This window comes from Oenanthe melanoleuca, chromosome 7, assembly GCF_029582105.1.
Source record: "Oenanthe melanoleuca isolate GR-GAL-2019-014 chromosome 7, OMel1.0, whole genome shotgun sequence".
Classification (NCBI taxonomy): Eukaryota; Metazoa; Chordata; class Aves; order Passeriformes; family Muscicapidae; genus Oenanthe; species Oenanthe melanoleuca.
The window spans coordinates 35,077,406-35,101,244 of record NC_079341.1 but is presented as its reverse complement, the minus strand read 5'-3'; the positions used below and the strand labels follow the sequence as shown (position 1 = coordinate 35,101,244).

At 41.7% G+C, this 23,839-nt stretch overlaps 1 protein-coding gene across 1 annotated transcript in view; it reads right to left on the bottom strand.

Annotated features, from left to right (window-relative positions):
- Positions 1-3,166: 3,166 nt before the first annotated feature.
- The window catches only part of EPC2 (enhancer of polycomb homolog 2), a 34,477-nt gene continuing 13,804 nt past the window's right edge, over positions 3,167-23,839 (bottom strand). Inside the window, exons 3-14 of the mRNA XM_056496820.1 lie at positions 19,028-19,173; positions 16,548-16,754; positions 15,910-16,058; positions 15,563-15,695; positions 14,450-14,638; positions 14,122-14,211; positions 13,516-13,661; positions 13,070-13,413; positions 9,286-9,422; positions 7,612-7,771; positions 5,686-6,019; positions 3,167-4,478 (exon numbers count right to left, since the gene is read on the bottom strand). Coding sequence (XP_056352795.1) covers positions 4,406-4,478; positions 5,686-6,019; positions 7,612-7,771; positions 9,286-9,422; positions 13,070-13,413; positions 13,516-13,661; positions 14,122-14,211; positions 14,450-14,638; positions 15,563-15,695; positions 15,910-16,058; positions 16,548-16,754; positions 19,028-19,173 — 2,108 coding nt within the window. The 3' untranslated portion in view covers positions 3,167-4,405. The remainder of the gene's footprint in view (positions 4,479-5,685; positions 6,020-7,611; positions 7,772-9,285; positions 9,423-13,069; positions 13,414-13,515; positions 13,662-14,121; positions 14,212-14,449; positions 14,639-15,562; positions 15,696-15,909; positions 16,059-16,547; positions 16,755-19,027; positions 19,174-23,839) is intronic.

Genomic DNA, 23,839 nt, shown 5'->3' with positions numbered 1-23,839 from the left:
AAAATGTAAAGTACACACATAAATCTCAACCTCTATATAAATTATTCACGTTATGCACAGTCATATACTTCGTGCTAACCCACCTAAAAAAAAAAATGGGTTTGCTCAAAATAAATAAATCGATTTTACCACTGTATAAAACAGCAAAATGTTTCAGGTCATTAGTGAGTACACAAAACATTATTTCCGAGCTACCATCTTTACATTTGGGTTAATAAATCACCTAAACAAAAGGGTTGTAACTCGAAAAAAACAAAAAAACAAAACAAAACAAAAAAACGACAGAAAAACATTGTATTTACATTATAGGAAGTGATAAAGCAACCATAAAAACACCGACTGAGCAGGAAAGCACTAAAAATACCCAATAACCTGGAACCAGGAGTGCTCCATGGAGATGCAGGAGCTCAGCAGCATCGCAGGCAGCTGATGCCACCTTCTGGCGTCACTTCCAGCGGGGATTTAAACCCCTGTGCCGGGTCCGGACCAGCAGCAGGGAGCGAACGCTGCTGCTTCCAGCTCCTGCGCCCCAGGGCACGGCTCAGAGGGCTCAGGGCTGAAGGCAGGCTGGGCTAAATGTCCAGTAAAATGGATTTTATTATTCTCAGGCACAGAAAGAATCCTAACTCCAGGAAGTTTGAAAGGCTGTGAATGGGAATCCCTGGAATGATTTCCCAGAGAAGCTGTGGCTGTCCCTGGATCCAAGGCCAGGCAGGACAGGGCTTGGAGCAGCCTGGGACAGTGGAAGGTGTCCCTGTCCGTAGCAAAGATGAGTTTTAAGACCCCTTTCAAAACAAATCCCATTCTGGGATTCAGGGATTCCAAAAGTGATTTGAGCAACATCATTGTTACTCCCTGTTAGTTCTCAGATTTTAGTCCTGTTTCAGCTACATTAATTTCTTTCTTTTTGTTTAAACTGGAGTTACTAAGTTACAATATGGACTGATAACTGAGTTAAATTCATAGCAAAATATAACTTGTATATGTGCTCATTAATTTTTTGAGGTTAAACCATTAAAAAACATCTAAAGGACACAGAGATTGCACTTAGAGAGACAGCAGAGACAAGAAAGTCACAGAGAAAACAGGGAATGTATCCTGCAACTCCCTCTTCATCCTGAAAAGCATTTCAGAAGCAAATGTTCTGTTCAGCTCTCACATCAGGGAAGGACATTTTGGGTCCTGTCACTGCACAACCCAACCAGAGGAGGGGTCTCCACATCCCCCCACTGCTGCTGGGGTCCTGCAAGCAGCACATCCAACATTTCCCACACATTTCCTGCTGGGATCAGCAGTAATTCTCTTCCATGTTCTCTGTTCTGATGGAAACACTTGGATCTTCACAGCTCACACCCAACTCAGGAAAAATTCTCCCTCATCTTCCTTCTTTCCCAAGCAGCACTTTGCAGGCTTTAATTACCAAGGTAATTCCCAGTGTTCCCAATTAAAGTGGGAGTGTTGCAAACCCCTCAAAGTAGCAGAAACGTGGAAGTGAGCTTTGAAACTGTTTCTCTGCAGGCAAATCCAGGGAGCCTGTTGGGATGACAACTAAACACACACCAAAACTCCCCTCAATCCATAAATAAGTACAAATCTTATCAGAGAAAGAACCAGCATTTTCTAGTTCCTGACATTTAAAACTCTGCACATGAAGTAGAGCATAAATTGCTGGATATAAGCCAGAATTCCACAATCTTACCTGAAAGATATTCCTAATTCACACCAGAACAGAAATTCCTGTTCCAGTCCTGCTGTAGATGCACAAAGAAATTCAAACTGAACATCATATCCTCAACATGTTTAAACAGCACAAAACCACCTCAGTGACATTCCCAGCTGGACAAAGGATTTCATAGCACTGGTCCTTCCCCTTTTTCTTGTTTTAATGAAAATTTCCATGGCCTGCAGCATCATCCACCACTCCTCCCCTTTTCCTGCACTTGAGGCACACAGAATTCTGCAATGATTATTCCAGTTCTGCTTCCCAGAAGGTTTCATCAGCACTAATCCTTTAAATGAAAGCCATTCCCCATCTGGCACTTACCATCAGAGCCTTGGGAGTTTATGGAATCCTTCTCTGCACCTCACATTTTCCCAGAATCCATTAAAAGTTCGAAGCTCCAGCTAAAGGTTTTTTAAGTAATTAGATGAGGATTAGACTACACGAAATCAGAGACACACAGCAATCTCTGAGACATCTTCTGGCCAATTTTCCCTGAAAATGATCCACTGAAAATGATCTTTGTAGTGAAAAGAGCCCATGCTAAGTGTACAGCTTTCAATCTGCAGAGGAAATTACTTCCCATTTTCATTAAGCCTCCAAAGGGTTTTGGGGATGGTAGTGAAGCAAGGTTATTCCTAGATATCAAGGACAGTAATTTCTTTTTTCTTTTACAGACAAGGATTTTCAACAATTCTTTCAAAAAACAAATTCATTTAGACTTCAGACTATCAGCCATTCCCTGCAATGAGCCCAGTTCTACAGAAAGCCTGGAAAGATGAGATAAAGAGGAATTTTCAGGGAGCAGCAACCCCAGTGAAGCCACAGGTGCTCCCCAAAGCTGCCACCACCCCTCACCTGACCAAGGCAGTGCTGTGGGTTCCTCTATTCCCAACAGGAATAATCTATCCCCACCTCTCCCTACAGACATCACATGGAATAAAAATAGAGCATGAGTTCAGGAAAAAACAGGTAATTTTAGACATCTGAGTCGGTGATGAGCTCTGAGATTTAAAGCTCTGCAAGTGTTTTTAGCTGCCAGGACTTTTAACTAGCACAATGCAAGACAAAACAGGTTTTAACACAGCTTGGATTAAAAACAGCTCTTTATATAGAAAGCTAAGATGGAAATTACACTGACTGCATGGCATAGGTAAAATTCTCCTGGGAGGTTGGGCTGGACTAAACATCATCTCCATGTTCCTCCCAAACTCAGTGATCCTGGGATTTGTAATACAGAAACATCCAAATGGGGAGAACAAACCAGCAGAAATCCACCCCATCTCTTTGGCAGGACAAGAAACTCTGATTCCCCATTTAACCAGGTGCCAGCCCACCCCTCCCCTGGCACAGAATCACCACCTCATCTGGAAATAAGTGCATATGATCAAAGGAAGGATCAGAGTCCCTGCTTGCACACTGAAATAACCACATATGCACCATGGCCAGGTTTTGATATGTATTTTTATTTCCCTGCAGTTTTCACTTATCAAGAACAAGTAACAGGGAAAGTTGTCTGAACTAGTGCATAAACAAACATTCGGAAACACCACTACACGTATCTAATGTACAAGAACCGTATAAAAAAAGTCACTAAAACACTACACTAGCAAGGTGTCCAACGCTTACAGTCAGACTTTTTCCAACCCGTTACTTGCCTTGGAGCCACAGGAAAACTCTCCAAAACTGAAAAGACAATCTTGCCACAACCCTCCCTCCCCTCCCCCCCCCCACCACCTGGGATGGCTCGATAGCTAGACATCCAATAATGAATTATTGCAATGATATAGAATGCAATACATACCTGGTAAAATATCCTTTAATGTGGTGTTTGTGGTACAGTTGGAAAGCCGGTTAAAATACGCAGTCTTCGGATAAAATGGCATCAAGGTGAAAATTTTCTCAGATCTGCACATTTGGAGATGTGGCAGATGCATAATTTTCCTAGTCAGTTTATTTTTTTTTTTCCTCTCCTGTGTAATTATTTTTTATAAACTGGTATTATAAATAGAAATATACATTCAAAATATATGGAAAAGTGAGTTACTACATTAAATTTGCATGTATCGATCCATCCCTTTCCCCTGCACAGTAATAGAAAATACTATTTTGCCTTGAACTTCATATTTGACAGTGAAATGCCACTAAAGTATTTACCAAAAAGTCCATCTAGTCAAATTGTGAAACAAAATGAACCAAGTGAAAACTTTACATTTCCTTTAGAAAAAAATTACAAGAATTTTGTTTCCTAGCTATGAATCTTTAACTTTTTTTTTAGACACAAAGTTGCATTTATTTGTACAAGATACAAAATGTAAACATGGCAAAATAAATAGTTTAAACAAGTGATGCAGGATCCCATGTCATGCTCATGATCCCATTAAAGAATTATTTTTTAATCCATTCAGTTGCAAATTCAAGTGCAAAAGCATGATGATGAATATCTACTATTCAAGTAACAGAAATAATATTGATGATACAAATAAACTATTTTACAAGGTAGTGATTTTCCCAATTTTACAAAATTTACATTATATATCGACTTAATACACGATATAATCCGAGTCCATTCAGGTCTGTGTGAGTTCTCTGTGAGCCACAGAGTGCTGTGTCTGCATTCAGCTGGAGGGGAGGGAGCAGAGCAGCTCCCCCAGGGGCACACCACAGCTGGGACATGCCTGGAGGTTATGTCACCTCCATGGCCACTGTGGTCTCTGCGATGCCGTTCAAGCCCAGGCGCTCTGGTTCATGGTTCTCTCTGCAAGGGAAGGGAACCACAGTCACAACACTTTTCCTCACACAGCTTCAGTCATTTCTTTCATATTTGCACACAGCTGTTGCCTGGAGCAGGCAGCAACCTTCACACACACTCTGCAAACCTTATTTTTACGTAAATACCGGCATTCAACAACTGCTGTTATTCACCAATGCAGCTCCTTCTGCAAGATTATTGCATTTAACTCTCCATTCCAGCCTAAGTTATGGATTAAATCCCTAAAAGTTTTCTGAACAAAGTCAAGATATGATAACTCAGCATTGAGTTATAGTGCACTAAGTATTGTTGTTAATTCCCTGCCCATTCTGCTTCAGCACTAATTTTTTACTCGTTTACTGACACTCATTTTTTATTTTTCCAATTCACAAACATGACTTTGTTTTTTGAAACACCATATAATCCAGAAGAGATTTCAAACAAAGCTCAAATATTGCCATTTTCAGAAAAAACTGCCAACTGCAAAGCTGCTGCCACATCATCTAAACATTCCTAAATAACAGTACTGCTGTTTAATTAGAATAAATACCTTAATGGTTGGACTTGATGATCTTAAAGATCTTTTCCAACCTAAACAATTATAAATTATGATTTTATATGCAAGGTAAGGGTTGTCACTTTTCTGGTTTATTTCACATAAATATATAGCACATAAAAATACATGTGCCAGCCTGTACCTTACAATACTGGTACACAATGATTTAGGGGGAACATGAGGAGAGTTTGACAGAATCTACCTGAAAATGCTGCATGGAAAGGTACAAATGAAATGGTTAAAATACAAACACAGTAGGAGTTGATGAAAACTACTGGTGCCTATAGGCAGGGTGAGTTATTTGAGGGGTTAATTTGCAAAATCAGCTCTTGTGGTTTGCCATGGCCATGCTGAAGGTGCTGAGAAACCTCTCAGAGGTGGGACAGATTCCCTCCAGTGCAGAGCTGGGCACGACTGTGGAGAGGACACAGTTGGGGAGGGCCAGGTGGGACATGAGGAAGATTTCTCCCTGGAAGGGCTGTCAAGCACTGAACTGCCCAGGGAGGTGAGGAAGGCAGTACTGAGGAGACACTCAGTGCTGGCTCTGCTGAGGTGAGGGCAGGTCCCAGGCTGGACTCTGACTCTGCCAATTCCAACCCCAACAACCCCAGGACACCAAACACAAGTGGGAGCTGCTGCAGCCCTGTCCCCACTCACCTTGCTATACTGCTGATGGCACTGCTGGGAGTTACCTTTGGCACTCTGTCCATGCTGGCAGCAACTGTGGCAAGTTTTAAGGCTGTTGGCGAGGGCGCTGAAGTCCGTGTATTGATATGAACATTGACTGGAGACACAACGCTGACGTTGTTGAGGTGCACGGCGCTGGGCAGGCAGGAATTGTTCATGGGGAGGGGCTGGGGGCTGCTCGTGCACAAGGCTGGGATTAAGTGGTTTGTGGTGCTGTGGCCAACTGTCCTTACAAGCTGTACAGTTGAGATCCCTGGGCTGGATGATAAAGCCATGTTGGTGGAGTACAAAGTTCTGGAGGTTCCTGTTATGCAGAATAAATGGGGGGTGTTAAAAAAATGATGTTTCTTAGATGGAAAGTCAAAGATTAACCTCAAGGGCAATGCTTTGAGTGTGCAAATTATTAAGGTCCATATTTTACAGATTCACAAAATGGAAAAATTCAGAAGTGGCAGCATGGAACAATCCCATTAATGCCTCAGGATTTAGCTTTTATATTTTTCAGACCCTGTACTGCCTTAGTGTATAATCTAAAACTCCACAGCCTGTCAGCTTTTATTCAGACAAAACAACCCCTCTAGGCCTGAAACTCAAGGAGACCTGACTGTCTCAGGCCCCAAAAAGTATAAACAAAAGTGAGCTGGGGGAGAGAAAACTGGTGGTATATGACTTCATAATCTAAAGCTGTAATTGGAGGATTAACCCCTGACATGTAAATGGACCAAACTTTTCATTAACTGAAAAACTCCTGACCATTGTCCATTTTGGGCGCAGCCCCTGGGAGGCCTTGGCTGCCAAGGTGTATTTATTGAAGGTATAAAGAAGTGTACCCACTTTTATTCTCCTAATCTTGTCTAGCCTCTGATCCAGGGAGCCACTCCAAGGCCTCACCATGTACCTGATCCTCCACCCTCAAAGCACTCTCCTCTTGGATATGAGCTCAGAGAATTACATACAGATCTCCCTCTCTTTGCTGGAACTGCTCCAGTTTATTGATTTTATTCAGTCGTGTTTTTTCTCCCTCTATTCATTTCATATTATCATTAACCCAGCCTGGCAGAAGGTCTATAAAACTAATCACACCATTAGCTGCTAAAACAACAAATTACTTTAAAAGCCTCTTCTTTGTCTTGGCAGCCCAAATCCCATTTGCCTCTTGGCATTGTGGAGACAGCACCAGCACAAGCAGCACCACAGGAAGGCTGGGAGGGGGCACTGAGTGCCCATGGCTGCACTTTTTGGGACAAATCCTAAATGCAGTGAAACCTGAGGCTTGAAGTGATGTCAGAAGAATTGCCAGTAAAGGTTGGTTAGTACATTTTTGGCTGAATATTCAAGTGAGGTAACAACCAAATAATGAATCAACTTTTCCATTTCCCTCTCAAAGTACTTAAATGTTTTAAGCAGTTGATTTATTCTTTCATTACACACTCACATTGGTTTTAAAAGGCTGTCACTTAGGTTTTTGATCAGAACAGACTATTAGAAGATAAAGAGTACCAAAGGAAAAGCAAATAATGCTCTTCCAAGGCAAAGAGCACCTGGTGGTTTTATATCCATTTTAACAACATGTATTGGACAAGCTCTCAGGCCCCGGGTGGGATTCTTGGGGCTGTGCTGTGCTGTTTTCCTCCAAGAAAACAACCATGCCTTAAACCCTTTCTGCTGGACTTTGATCATCCTTGTGGGTCCCTTCCAACTCAGGATGTTCCATGATTCAAACTACTGCTCCAAAGTACCACAGAGCAGAATATTTAAAACAATCACAACTAAGAGATTTGATTTTTTTGGTTGCTATTCACTAACATTTTAGAAATCAGCAGTAAGATCAGCTGGTAATTCAGAGCAGCTGATGCTCTCAGCTCATTGCAGAGCAGGGTTTCCAAGGCTCCTCACCTGAAGGCTGGACAACACCGTTGATATTGTTGTGGCTGGTGTTCTGCTCCTTGGCTCCCTCGCTGCGCCCGGGGGCCGGGGCACTGACCACTGCAGAGGCAGCAAAGTGGGCACTGGCTGAATCCAGGGTTTTGGACATGCAGTCAGAGGTGCTGGAGCCCTGCAGCAACAGCAAAAGGTGCTTCTCAGTCATCCAAGTACAAAGTGAAATACACCTTAGCACTGCTACAGTGCACAAGTAAAGCAAATAAATAAATACAGCTTGTGCACGTGACCTAATGCACCACAACATTGATCACTGCCCAAAGCAGCCAGGCCAGTTCTCAGCACAACACTTCACTTTGGTTGTGGTTGTTCAGCCTGGAGAGGGAAAGGTTCTGGGCAGAGCTCAGAGCCCCTTGCAGGGCCTAAAGGGGCTCCAGGAGAGCTGGAGAGGGACAGGGAACAGGGGATGGAGAGACAGGACACAGGGAATGTGTGGCCCAGAGGGCAGGGATGGATGGGATATTGGGAATTCCTGACTGGGATGGAATTCCCAGAGAAGCTGTGGCTGCCCCTGGATCCCTGGCAGTGTCCAAGGCCAGGCTGGACAGGGCTTGGAGCACCCTGGGATGGTGGAAGGTGTCCCTGGAAGAACTGGACAGGCCTTAAGGTCCCTTCCAACCCAAACCACACAGGATTCCCTAAGTTTGGAGACGTTTCCTCCAAGAAAACAACCATGTCTTAGACTCTTTTTATTCTGTCTCCAGGCAGCAAATGCTCTGCAGTGCAAATCTCAGGGATGTCCAGAATTTGGGTACCTCCATTCTGTGACTTGTGCCACAGAATAACTGCCCAGCACATTCTGGAACCCCACTCTGTTAGTGCAGTTTCTACTGGAAAGACTCATCATTCTTACTGGAAAGAACATTAATTCTGCAATTTCAATTTATATTAACTAAGAAAATGACTTTGCACAGAAGCTTGAAGTGTTTTAAAGGTCCAAAATTCATTTGTTTTGTTTAAATATTTTGGCATTGTGACTTTACACTTACAAAAAATGTTATCAGTATCTGCCAACACAGAATCCCTGATTAATTGAAGTAGAAAACACTGAGGAGAAGGGGACAACCAGCACAAGCAATTAGATTTAAAATGCCCAAAGTAATATATACATTTTCCTGTAATAGACAGCAGCAGCAGCTTTTATATTTTATTGGGAAGAAGCTAACAGAAAATTAAGTGCAATGGAAAAACATCTTTCCCTTGCAAGGGATTCCAGAGGAAAAATGGGATTCTTTCAGAAGCCAGAATGTACAAATATACAAAGCTCTCTTTTCCTTCTCAGAGGTACCAATTTTTAGTTCAGAACAGATTACCTCAGAAGGTAATTTTAATAAAATCTCTTCAGAGCACTTAGAGACAGGAGGACAAAACCAGTGAAAACAGAAGAGTTGAGAGCACACACTGATGTTTTTACACTGGTAACTCTGTGGATGCAGGTAACACAATCAGCTGCAAAGTCTCTTACTCAACTTATAAAATGCAGCCAATTTATTAAAAAAACCCTGAGCAAAGTGTTTTAAATTCCTTCTACCATGTCCCACATTTGCTGGGGTGTCACATTTGGTGGAGAGAGATGAGCAGCACTGTGAACAAAAGGAAGTGTCAGGACATGCAGGGTGGGAGCAGTACCTGTGCTTTCAGATGTGGCTGTTGGGAGGAATGCTGAGATTGCTGCTTCTGCTGCAGCTGGGCCAGCTGCTGCCTCTGCATCTGCACTAACTGCTGTTGGTGTGTCTGGAACTGCTCCTCTGTGATCCCCCCTGTGACTATGGAGAGAAAGGAGCCCAGTTACACACAACACACACCTGGAAAAGGCAAGAGTCTGGCTAACAGGTGGCTGAAGAGGACAGAAATCATGTCAGATGCACCCAAAATCTGCACAGATTACGTAAAGGAGAGGTCAAGCTGTGTTTGTTTGTTGTGTTCTTTCATGGAATCAATTTGTAACAAAAGAATTCAGAGCTTTCATTGCTTTTAAGCCTTTTCTGTCTTTGGTGGTTTTATCCCGAGTAGCTTTAGGCAAAAGCTTAAGAGAAGTGATTTTCCTGGCTTTGAGGAAGGAAGCACAGCCTAAAAATCAGAGTGAGGACAAAGTCCCTGGGCTGAGCTGGGTGACTTCTCTCAGTGAACACTGGGAGAGGATTCCTGGATAATTTCCCTTCCTACAGCCCCTTGCTGTCCCTTTCCCAACAGCAGAAAGGACTCTGAGCACACACCTGGCATGGGAGATTTTCTCTGCCAGTTATTGTTTGAAATGCAGGAAGAGTTTAGGGGAGCCACAATAAGTTTATTTTTGAGAACCAGGTGAATGCCACCCCAGTAATTTCACAGGCTCAAGAGTCAGAAAAAGCTGGTTTAATATTCTGCCCCTGAGGATGAAAAGCCTGACAGGGGTTTCATGCTAAAGCCTGAGTTGTGTGCAGTGAACCCAAGAACTGAATTCTCTAGGGAGCAAATAAAGAGAGAATTCACTTTTCAGAGACTCTCATGAACACATTTCAACACTTTATCCTCAACTCTTTTTCCAGGACTGAAGCTGTGCTGCACCTCAGGAATATCCTCCTATCAAGAGACACTGAGCTAACATTAAAACACAGAGTTTTCCATCTTACAGGGTTTGTCTCTTCCATTTACCACTTTCAGTACTCAGGGTTGCCCTGAAATTCCACTGGGAAGACATACCAGAATTAGAAGTGCTTAGAAATTAGAAATGAAATTTCTTTATTGCTACATTATTAAAGCAGGTGCCACCCATGTTAGGAGAGTTGAAAGTCCAGTTACTTAAAAATTACTCCTCTTAAACTCCAGCAATATTATGAATTCCAACCTAAGTTTATTTTGCATTTAGCTTTACTCTGTTCCCCTTGCACATTCTTACCTAGAATTTAATTCCAAGTTAAATCAGCTCAATGTGCTACATTCCCTCACAAAGCACATGGCACTGCTGAAGGCACCAGGGCCAAGAACAGCATTATGGAATATTACAGATATTTCTATTTTTAAGTTCTGAGGTAACAAATCCCAGAAAATGTGGTTTGTTTTATAGAAAGCTGTTGAGGAACAAGGTGAGATCTCATGTTTTCAATCTCCTGTCCTTCCCAGTTTTTCACAGAGCACAAAGTCATGAATATTCTATTGCAGGATACAGGGAAGGTAACTCAGAATTCAATATTCCCTTAGTCTGTATTTCAGGTATTTATCCAATGGCCAGGCTGAGCTCAGCTGTTCATGTTGTTATAAACTAGCAGATGTTCATTAGCACATTAAATGTAATTTCCTTTTGCCAAATCAAACACCTGGAGGGTCCTGGAGAAAAAAAAAAGCAAATTTTGACCATGTCCCAAGGCAGCCTCTGAGGTCAGGGTTAAGAGATCTGCAGCTTCAGGAGGTTTTTATTTTCTCAGAGCCTGACTGGGCTGAAAAACTGCACCACAACAGGGGGAAAAAAAAATTAATTTCAGCTTTTCCTTCCCCTCTCTCCTTGGAAGGTTTTAAGGTGCAGTTGTCCTCTCTCTAGGGACAGGCTCTTCCCATTTGCAGTGCTTAACATGAGCAAGAGAATAATTCAGCTTCAAAAATTGGTTCTTGATTCGTGCATTCATCAAGTATTTTGAAGAAAAGTCTAGTCACAGACTTTTAAAATAAGAAAAAAAAAAAAAAATATCTGTCTGTACAATGCATTTAAGGAAATACCAGAGTTGCTTTATTAATACAGGGAAAAATAAAACACAGAGGCAATTTAAAATATTCTTGTGCACAAAAAAAAAAAAAAAAAAAAAAATTAAAGGAACTCCCAGTTCTCTGTAAAATAAAATAATAATAAAAATAAAAATAATCACTTTAAGTACTGCCACCGTTTCCTCTAGAGGGAATACCAAATCAGCTGTAAAATTAACTGATTTCAACAATTACTTCCCAAAGAGAATGACTTTAATAAATGCAGTGACAGTGCCTGTGCTCATTTAATGCACAAGACTCTGACCAGTCCTTTTAAAATTTATTTGCTAGTGAGAAAATCCAACTGCAGTGCCTCTTGCTAGTTCAGTTACTTGGGGAGGAATTCTGTTATCTGTTGTGTCTGATCCTCTTCCAGAATTGCAGGATCTGGTTTGTAATTTAAATCTGTGACAAAAAAGGTCCTCCCCAGCCATAAATTCCATGCATAATTTACTTCAACTACTGAGGGATTTCCATTTCATTTAAATGTATTCCTCAGATGATTTCTAAAATTATACCACAAGTTTATTACTATTCCTCCAAAAAAGTGGCTTTAATCCATCAGATTTGGCTTTATTCATTTTGCAGCTGTTTCTTTACCAGCTCTTGGTGTTTATCAATAATCCCATCACACTGAACTGCCCCTTTCTGCCCCAGCTGGGATTCCTCAGGCCTTCAGGTTCTTTCAAAAAATAATGATTTTATAAAATATAATGCATTTGATCTGTTTTTTTCATGCAGCAGGAAAAAGCTCCTGTGCCAATCTTTTCAAGGCAGAGAACAATCTAAAGGTTACAGTGACCATACTGAGAAGCTGGGGAAGTATTGGGCTGGGATAAATATTCTGTACCTCTGTCAGAACAATTTCATAGGACTCAGGAATTCTAGAGATACATTATTGAAGAATAAATACCCATTCCTGAAACTCAGAGAGATGGAACATTCCACAACCACAGAAATGATGGAATTCAGAGTCAGTCTGTTCTATTATTTAATTATCCTCCTGTACAGGATGGAGCAGGGATATGCTCAGGTGCTTGCTGTTGTAGGAGATCTCATTTGCTGTATCTCAAATTTTTCAGATTTTTGGAGAATCCCATCATTATCACTCCCTTATGATTATAAAGAAGTGACAGTGTTAAAATTTGAGCCATTACAACTCCAGCTCATGAAGCAAGTGATGCAAACTGCTCAATTTAAGCTTAGAGCAAGTTTTCCATCACTGGATGCTTCCACTATCAACATTTTTACCATTTTCAGACCTTTTCATGCCAGCTCAGGGCTCTTAGCAACTTCCTACATTTGTTTGAGTCAAAAATGAAAACTGCCAACAAAAATGAGCCACACCCACCCTCCCCAAGAAACCACCAGATTTGTTTTGCATTCATAATGAACATCCTTTTACCCTTAAACAAGGTTAGACCAATTAGTGCCATTAAGAGTTAATTAGACTTAAACAGTTCTTCATATGGGCAGAATCCCTGCTTTGAATAATGTTTGAATCCAGCATTTCAAATTCTAATGGAAGCAAAGCAGGAGGAAGAAGTGTTTGTGGGAAGTTTCTGTATGTCTAAGAAATATGAAACAGTCATGTTGTAGCTGTGGTGAAGTGCTGAAGATCTCATCATTCCAGTCACAAAGAAAACCCCCAAAATTCAGCATTTTAAATCCCAGAAGCAGCCAAATCCTTGCCTACCTGATATGCCATTCTTGCTGGTGTTCAATAAAGCTACAGATGCTGCAGAGACTCTTTTATTATTCACAGTCTGCCCTGCTTTCCTTGAGGTACATTCTTCACTATCACTGTCCTGGAGATTGAGTAGCCTGGGCTGGAAACACTGCAGTCGACATGATCTGATATTGCTTAGGATTTCAGGAAGGGAAAGTCTGTTTTCACAATGTTTATTGGAAGCATTGGTCCGTGAAAAATTAGAAGAAAAGTCTAAAGTCTGGGAAGAGCTTGAAAAACTGTTCAGCATTTCAGGGTCAATCTGCCTCAAGACAGGATCGTGCTCTGTGGATATTCGGTCCATGATAACCCTGAGGCAAGAGGAGGAGGAAAATCATTAGGTTCAGCATCTCTTCTTAATTCTTTTATCCTCTGAAGGGGAATGAAGAATTAAAAAAATAACCCAACTGTACCTTCCACCCCTGCCAATCCTCCTCCTTGCAAATCCTATACATCTCCTTGGGATTGTGAGGGTTGTAAGGCAATGCCTGAACCTCAGTTTGTCCAATTCTGCCAATTCTGGGCTTTCGTACGAAGAATTCGTTTGGTCCAAACGAGGCTGGCAAGAAAGAAAAGGCAATTTTGTACTCAAAGGGTGCTGTGGTTATCATGCACAGGCTCCAGGACAGAACAAGTGGTTAATGTTCAGTTAACCAATAATAGCTTCAGTAGTTAAAAAATAAACTCTTAACATTTAGCTGTTAAATACTCTGTTTCTAACAGCAGTGGAAAAGTTAGAGAAAACGAAAACAAAAGTTTCCAGTTGACTCAACATCTTTTGGCAAAGGAATTAACTCACAGGCTTAAGGGAAAATGAAAGCAGGATGAATTCCAAGCAAGCTTGGACCCTTCAGAGCTGAGCAAAAAAGGGGATGTTCCTGCAACTGCCTTTGGACAAAGCATCAAAGCTTTGGTGGTGAGAGTGGGAACAGAACTCCCAACATTAGCACTGTGCCAACCTAAATTTAAAGGAAGCACCACTAAACCCAACAGCACAGCACAATACTGCATATCCTTACAGCATAATACTGGCATCCTGCTCTTCTCCTGAAAGCACAAGGTCCATCAGGATCATTTTCTTCTTCTGCTTCTGACACTGGTGAGGGTACCTAGACCAGAAAACAACATCATTTTCCCAGCTGCCACAACTGTATCACTGTATTTATTATAAAAGTTTGTGTTTATGTAATGTGAACTGCCATGTTTATACAGCAAAGCACAGTTTGGAAGGAAATTCAGTTTATACAAGGAGCTTTTAAATATATTCAGGGTTGGGATGAGGCAGACTGGTGAAATGGCAGCTAAGTGGAATCTCTGCCTCGTGCACACTGAGATTTGGGTGGTTACCTGTGGGAACTCATCCTCATCAGAGCTGTGGAAGTCGTACTGCTTGATGTCACTCTTGCTGAGCACAGGCAGGGGCTCAGCCAGGGGCTGAGGGGTCACCACACACTCCAGCTTGGGCTTCTTCAGGTACTTCTTCTTCTGCCGGACAACATCGGCCACCTCCTCCTTCAGAGAGGAGTGGTGAGGATGCTGCTCAGGAAAAACAAACAGAGAATTCTAAAAACTACAGCAGGAGAGAAAACTTCAGCACTTGAAGACAGGACTGCTTGTCTTCCAAAGGCTCTGTGGATATTTGAGACACATCATTAACTGAACACATTAAAGTCAGAACTTTCCCCCTGATTGTTTTTACAGGTATTTATTAATGATCAGAGAGCTCTCAAGCCATGTGACTGCCTGAGAGGCTCCTCACTCTGCACTACACTCAGTATATTGCCATTGAAATTCCTCTGCCAATTATTTTCTGAGATCTCATTTTTCCCTGGCACTTTCAATTTTCTGAACTGCTCGGACATGTTCAAAAGAAACAATTTAATTTGTTTCCTGTTTCTCACAGAGCTGACACTTTTGAAGAGATGTGATGGCATTTGGGTTGGCTATTTAAGATTTTTCTCACATAAACCCTCTGCAGCGAGCAATTCCATCAATATTGAACTGTCCACTTGAACACAAATGTTATTAAACTTCAAAGGTCCCATTTGAAAAGATTATTTCACTTGCAAAATTCTCCATTTGAAAGAGAAGCATCAGTGCAGTTTTAAGAAGTGTTTAAATTTACCCTGAATTAACACCCATCAATAACAGCATGACTGAAACTAACTCCAGGAGCTCAGCTTGGGAACCAGAGGAGAAACAGGAATGCCAAAATTCCTGGAGAAGCAGGCAAGCAGGGCTCTGGATGGAATTCTGGCACCACTAGGTGTCGCAGGTGCTAAATACAAATTTCCACAGGTCTTCAACTCTCAGCCTCACCCCCAAGCATTTTAACTCTTTAATATTTCAGGTTATTTCTTCAGAGAGAAGTATATTTCTTCAGTATCAAAGTATATCCAAAGATGATGATCCCAAAGGAATGATGACCCCAGGAACAACAGGAAAAAAAAAAAATCTTACCTTAACTTTACATTCTTGAACTTTGTGGTGGTTCCCATTGTGGAGAGATGATGGAGTTGTGCCCATCTCTTTTTCAGGTCTGTTCAGCTTCACTTCATTGAGGATTTCACCTCCATAATCACCCAAATGGTACCTGAAAAAAATAAAAAAAACAGGATTAAAACTATAGGGCTGCATTTCCACTGGGAAACATCTGAAAGACACAAACCAGTGTCTTCCCACTGTCTACACAAACTCCTTCTCTTTTAGTTTCTGAATTTATTATAGCACCATAAACTTATGACAGATGATTTCAAAGTCGCTTAATGAAAATTTAAAACCTTGGGGTTTATAATCTGGAATTTTACCTTTTCTCCACAACTTCCAACGTTAAATGCAACAGTTCCCGTTTTGTTTTCTCTCTCCTCTTAATCATCTCCAAAATTGTTATGGCTCTGCTAAACTCCCTCCTTAATTTCAACATCTTCTCATAAGATGCTTCATCATTCTTTCGGTTCTGTTGAGAGATGAAACAATTTTTTAGACAAAAGCAAAAGCCATGAGGCACAAACTGCAAAAATAAAGTTATATAATGCTGCTGCAAACGAGGCTCATGAGGACACTCCAAAGCAGCTTTTCCTAAAGCAGATCCTACTTGGCAAACAAAGCCACAAAAAGCAAACAAACCCAGTTTTAAGAGTAAGCTGAGAAGAATTTTTTAGCCATTTCCCAGATCAACCCAGTGGAAATTTGTCAGAACAAGGAATTCAAACCCACCTTGATCCCACCCACAGTAAGGCTGTGCATGTGTCCAAAGCAAAATGTTGGTTACAGATTTAAATCATTCCAAATTATTTCCCCTTTTCCCACAGAAAGAAAAGCTTCCAACCCAGTAGATTTTTGTGTGCCAAGCACTGCCCTGAGCTTCAGCTCAAAAACCAGATGCTGGCCACGGATCCAAATGATGCAAATGTAAAAGTCCAAGCAGCAGAGTGTGCCAGGTCACCTTTCTGGTCTGCATCTTCTCCGTTCTCCTGCGGAAGGCCACGTAGGGGTCGTTGTTGGTGGAGCCGTCCCTCTTCTCCTGCTTGATCTGGGGGATGAGCGAGGGCCCCCGGCAGTTCTTGCGCTTCCTCACCCAGTAGTCATAGACAGCCTTGATCAGGTAATCGTCCTCATTCAGCAGCAGCTTGGCTTCCTGCAGGGTCACCAGCTGCAGGGCAACAGGGAAAGCTGCACTTGGCATGGGGGTGCAAAGTCACCACACACTCACACCAGCTGTGCACTTCCTGGATAAACTGTTATTTTCCAGACCGCAGTAAAGGGATGAAAAATATTGATGGAGTTGCCAATTTTTCTGAACCAGCAGCGTGTTTCATCCAGCGGTCTAGAACTCCATCACAGAACTCCATCAATTCCTCATTAAATCTGAATACACTTGGAAACAATTATAAGCACAGGCTTTAAAGAACTTACTACAGTCTGCAGGTCATGATTTGGGAATCACTTTAATCTGACTATTTTTTCCTATAAAAAAAAAAAAATGTTTCTTATTGGTTAACCTTTGTTAATGTGTAATTCTTTGCAGTCGAACATGGATTCCCCTAGAAGTGAATTTATTTCTTAATTATTTCCCTCCCAAATGTTTACTCTGTGATAGAACAGGACAATGCCCATCCCTGTTTATTCCAGCCTTGAGACACAAAGCTTTTCACTTGTTTGCTAAGTTATTTCAGTATGTGATAGTTCTACACAGGTAATTTAAAGACAGAAATTAAATTTAGGGTCAGCTTTTTATATGGAAATCAGACTCTAAATAAATGCAAAAGTATCTCTAAATAGTACATTAGTTTAACAGGCTCATAGGATCCTCAACCCATTCATTAAATAAAAAGAAAACAGTACCTCTAGTACTACTTAAGAAGTCAGGCAGCACATCATCTGCCCCATAATTTGAAAAATATCAACTGAACAACTTAATTTGCACTTTAACAACGTGTCAAACTTAAATCTTGTCTCTACATTAGGAGAAGCAAAAAAAGGAAACAACACATTGTGGAAAATTAAGGAAATCCTAAGTGTAACCATGGCTACTCTGCAAGTGTTAGTTCCAGCAGAGCAGAATAAAACCTTGGCAATCTATGGTAGAGTTAGAAAAGCACTGAACTGTTTTTTCAGAAAAGGAACAAACATTGCTTAAAAGTCATTTTAGTTTTGTCTTTTGCTCCTTTTTTCCCATTAACATGTTTCTTATAAAAAATAAATCAACTCTGCCTGGAGTGCACAGCTGGGAGAGTGAAGCTGAGCCTGTGTGCTTGTGTTTGCTTGCAGATACTTTGTCCTTGTATTCCCTGAGGAAAGGCTGGAACTCCTCCTGGCCAGGGAAGGAATTCCCAACAACATCCTTTAATATTCCAGGGCTAAGGCATGTAAGCTGGGAGCTGGGAGGCAGCACTCAAACCCCAGCAGCCACTTCCCTTCCCAGGCTCCAATAACCTGCAAGAGCTGCTTGTATCTACAGAGAAAAACCTGTATCCTTATAACACTTGATTTTTGAAAAGCACTTTCAAATCTTGACTTCATTGCTGCAGCAAAGAAAGGTGAAACCTGCACCAGAAGGATGAATATTGATCATGAGAAGTGATCAACAGAATGGCCTGAACTGGAAGCCAGAACAGGGGTGTCTTTATCAAGCTCCAACAAATTCAAAAACACATTCAGCAAGTTTCATCCAATGTATTCCCTTTTTCCCTTCATTCCCTTTTCTTAGCATAGTAAGAAATAGATGCCTTCCTGAAGTTGCTCTAAGATGGAGAAAAATACAATATTTTTGCCTTTTAACAGACAGCACTGAACTAAATCAGGTTAAGGAACTGAGGCAGAGCCATGGATCCCACACAGGATTTTCACTGCCACAAAGTCTCATCTCACTGGGAAATAATTCCACCTGTTTCAAACCTGACTTGCACAAACTGATCTCTCAGGTGTAGCTCTGGAGTGAATATTTTGGGCTGTAAGAGCCTTCTGCAGACACTGCCCTCCTAGAACACCTCAGGACCTGATTTTACACTGGTACAAAGTTAATTCACTGTCTGTGCTTCTAACCCTGAAAAACCAGCCAAAGTCCATGTCCAGCAGAAACAAGTGTAACAAAAATTTGGATTCTCTTATGTTTATAGACATTTCTACACCCACTGATCACCACAACCTTATTCCATACCCACAGTGGTAAAACAAGCTGTGTGTCCCTAACACACTGTGATCAGGAATTAAAATTTAAAATCAAACCCTGCAACCCCAAAAGCTCCTTCTCCAGCTGTTTTATCTGAAGTTACCAATACTGACACAGGAGACAGCAAGGTGATTTCTGTGGTTCTGCACACTCACACAAACACACTTCTCCTGTGAGCAGGAAATAAAACCAAGCACCCACCCAGAACCACCCCCCAGGAAATCAAAACCTCTCAGTGATTTCTTCACACATACCTGACTAGAACTGGCTTTTTCGAGTCTGTCAACCATTATTTCAAACTGCAGTGGCTTGATTTCCATCTTCCTGTTCAGCCTGTTCAGTAGGGTCTCATCCTCAGAGTCCATATCATAATCTGGCTGTTCATTGTCCAGATTAAAGGCTGGAACACAAGAAATTGAGATGCTGGGTAAGTGACACACTCTGGATACACATCTGCGATCAGAAATCTAAACTGAGAAAATTCCAGACCAGCATTCTCTGCCAGAAAACTTTTTTTATACTAAAAAGTTTCCCCATGTAACATACAGCAAGTAGAAGTTGCTTGTCTCTAACTTCCAATGTGAAAGGAATCTAAAAAGTTTCATTTTAAGTGACTTAAATTTTAATGTATCTCTGCAAAATAAGAGCAAAGCTGCTTGACAGTACTGATATAACACAGGTCCTCCAGAGTATCATGGTAAGATAATAAGAATCAAAATAATTTTCCATCAAATGCAAGATTTTTTACACTGAAGTTCCAATATAATTTTTGTTGCCCATTTTTAAACAGTACACCAGACCTAAAGTGTTAAAATATTTAATAGACTAAACTTTTTCTTGTTTTATGTAGCTGTAGAAATCCTACACCAATCCTGTGGGAATTGTTACTGCTCCAAAACCACCTCAGCTGTGGATGTAGAGCCTGACAATTCCTGCAGGCTCTCTCAGTTCTCAACTTCTCAGCAAAGCTCATGTCTTTATTACTAATTGTGCTAATTAGTTTCCATACTTGACAAAGTTATTGGCCCCACCAAATGTAGAAGGAAGTTCTCATTCAGGTAACAAAAGAAATAAAATTTAACAACAAATAGGAGTAAATTGCATATGACAGTAAGAACTGTTAATAGAAACATTAACTGCACACCTAATAAAACCCTGAAGGGGTGACACATCAGATACAACACTCCCAGTAATTCAATCAGCACTGGAATAACAGCAGTTAATAGTCCTGATGAAATATTTTCTATTCTTAATAAACAAACAGCACTATCTTATCTCCAATTGTGGCTACACCAAGTGCTAATTTAAAAGCCTCTGTTACTGAGCTGCCCTGTGTGCTCTGAGAACACCTTAAACCAAAAACTTGGAAAACCAGGAGCAAAAGAAAACCACAAAAAAAAAATCTTTAAAACAAATCCCACAGGCAGGTGGTCAGCAGTGTCCTTCCACTTCTCAGCCTTGCCCAAGACCACTCTCTCTGTGACCCAGTGTAATAAATGATCAACAAATAAACCACTACCAGCACTTATTTATGCATTTATTTATTTATTCAGGCACAGAAACTCAGCCAGATGCAGCTGGGAAGGGCTAAAAAGCAGCTCCTCAGCATCTTCAGCTCAAGCTGGTCCCTCTCAGAGGAGACACTGCCCAACTGTGACAACAGCACTGGCCAGAAGAGCTCTCTGACCTGCCACACACTGGAACAATTTATTGGAGGAGAAATTAATACCAGGCTGTAACCATGTGTCAAGAACTGCTGGCAATATTAATTCAGTAATACAAGCTGCATGGCAAGTTTATTTAACACACTGTCACTGGGCATGTGACCAAGAGCTCTCCAACAATTAACTGTGCATGAGACTTCAACTGCAGCTTTCAACATCACATCTGCCTCTCCAGCAGATCACTGCTCACATGTGGACTGAAAACCATTCAAGTCCACAAAAAGCTTGTTTGGCCTCAGGCAGATGTTGGTCTCACATCAGGAAAGATGTCAGCCTATTGTCTGTCAGTAGATAATTCAATAATTCCTCCTGGACAAAGTTTCCAGCCAGTTTTTCCAAGCCAGAATTTCAGTGAGCAGGAGGGTCTGTGACAGGACAGATGTGATGCTGTTGTTCACCTGTAAATTGTGAGCAGTGCCAGTAAGCTTCCCTTCATTTCCACAATGGGAAAAGAAGAGTCACTAAAAGGTCTTGAATCATCCATATTCCAGAATAAAACCATGATCAACTGAGAGGCAACCAGGAGACACCAAGACAAGCAAAAAGAAAAGAAAAAGCTCAACCATTCCACCAAAAAGTATCTTAGAACACCAGTGACCCTCAGGAGCACACTGTGGATATTAGTGCTGGGTCTCCAGGAGGGAAGGCAGGATATTCCCAGCACCCCCAGTGACCCCATGGTGCACCCAGCTGGAAGCAGGGGTCCCTCCCTCTCTCTGCTCACTATTTTGATAAATATTCAAGATAAGATAAAAGGCATCCAACAGGATCACCACACATCAAACAAACCCAGTCTCATTTTCTTACACAACCCCCATCACTCCAGTGAGAACAGCAGCAGTCCTTGTCACACATCCCCCTTTTCATGCTTTTCTGTCACCAGCAATGCTGTTTGTTGTGACCTGTATTTATCAGTGCAGTTCCCTCTCAGAGAGCAGATCTGCACAGGGGGGTGCAGGTTGATGACACTGAAGGGATGGAAGCAGCACCTGCTCCAGTGCAGGCAGGATGGCCACACTCTCAGCAGCCTGGGGAGGTGTGAGGGCCTCAGGAAAGGCAAGGCTAGCACTTCTCCTCTGGAGTTTGTCAACCCAAAGCTGGCTTGTCCCAGCACTGGGACACCCATGGATGTTCATTTACCACTCCTCAAAACACACTTCAGCAACATCCTTAATTACTTCTTTCTTTCCCCAAGCACTGAGTGAACTGAAACTGTTCCAGAAAAAGCCATTTTTCACCCTGGAGCTGGCCTGCAGTGTGGCAGCTCCCTGGCTCCCAGAGCCATCACAAGACCCAGGTGTTTATGTGCCATGGATGGAACTATCCATCACTCCCTGCTCCTGGCCCTGCAGGAGAACCAGCCCCCTGTTCCAGCCCACATGGACAGCTCCTGCTAAATCCTGGGACATTCTCCTGACTCAGCATGAATCCAGTCTTTCTCCTCCAGAACACTTGCATTTCTACAGGGCACTGTCAGACAGGTTCCAGTGATCCCACTGGGAAGTTTCTCCTGGAATGCTCAGAATTGTCTGGTTTGCAGCTGCAAATACAACATACCAGTGACCCACTGGAAATTTTCTCCAGGAATGCTCAGAACTCACTGGGTTTGCTGTTGGAAACACAACATCCCACTGATCCCACTGGGAAGTTTCTCCAGGAATGCTCAGGACTTGCTCATTGTTGCTGCAAACACAATCCCAGTGAACCCAGTGAGAAGTTTCTTTCTCCAGGAATGCTCAGGACTTGCTCACTGCTGTTGCAAACACAACATCCCAGTAATCCCAGTGGGAAGTTTCTCCAGGAATGCTGAGGACTTGCTCACTGCTGCTGCAAACACAATCCCAGTTCCCACCCCTGCCACTCCACCCACTCCCAGTTGTACCTGCCAGAGGGATTTGCTTTTTTGTTTACTTGAGCTCCCCTAGGAGCTGAGTTTATACCAACTCACACAGATGCAATTTGTTTCTCAGTGAAGTTACACTGAAGTGGGTTTAACTTCCCCAAATTAACTCATTTCATTGAGTTAGCTAAATTAAGGCTGTGGTTCCACACTGACTGAAGCTGCCACAGGCACGAGTTCCCACTGAAGCCAGAGCTCCCAGTGCCTTCCCTCCCCAGGGTTTGCTGGCAGGGTTTGGTGGCAGGGTTTGCCACCCTCTGAGCCAAACAGCAAACTGATAAATACAGAGGCTCACCCAACCAAAAAATGAAGGAGAAACTTTCTGCCAAAAAGTCCCTTTTAAGGATGACTGGAGTTCACTCCCCACTTAAAGAACATTGTTTCATTGTTTCTGTGAGGGGACACTTGTTTTCCACGCCCTTAGCTCTAATTTAGGTCCAAGTTCACCAATTTAAGCTCTTTGTTAATTATCAATAACCTAAAAGGTATCTCCATGTTATTGATGCTACAAATATCCTTGGAAAATTATGAAGAATGCTGGAATAATTAGAATAGTTCAAGGCTTTTTCTTTACATTCAGCTCAGTATCATCTGTGTTGGTATCACTGAGGTCAACTTATACCTGGAACCTTGCTTATTCACAAACTGCAGGCTTTACAAAGAAATTAACTTTTCTCTGCTTGGAACCACTGATCTAAATAAATGAATGTAAAAAATATTAATATTAAAATCTTAGGCTACCAGAATCCCAGAAAAACATAATTTGCCAGAAATACCCACCAGTAAGTATGGATTATACTCTGTGTCCTCCTGGCATTCTCCATCAGTTTATATAACTTCCCTGGCCAAAGTGGGTATTGCTGCAATTTGTGCTTTAAGCATTAAGACAGAATGTCTAAGCAGTTTATGTAGCATAAAGCTGCCTTGTATCACACCTACTCCATCCAGAATATGTGGGAAAAATTATCTTGGAGCAGTATCTGATATTTATCTTCAGCTCAAATACCTTCTGCAATTCTGTCCAGAAAGACTGTGAGTCTCAACAAGACAAAGAAAATTTTGGCATAATATACTTAACATTTCAGACATGTTTATTAATAGTATTCACAGTGTTTCTGGCAGTGTCCAACAAAGAACAGAATAAAATACATTCCTCCATCAGCAGCTCAGTTTTAGTTCACTCAGCCTGCTTTGCTTCCAAGTTTATTTCTTTTATTAAGGAGAGAAATAATTCCTTTAAGTTGATTTTTCCCCATCACCTCTATGGTCTCTATTGCATCACCCTGAGAACATTATTTCCAAAATCTCCTATTTTGTAAATAAATGGAAAAAACTGGACACTTCACCATGCTGGGGGGAAATGGTGCAATAACTGAGTCAAAGGTTTTGCTACAAAGGTAACTCCTGGGAGGAATCCAAGTGACCAAATAACCCCCTGAACC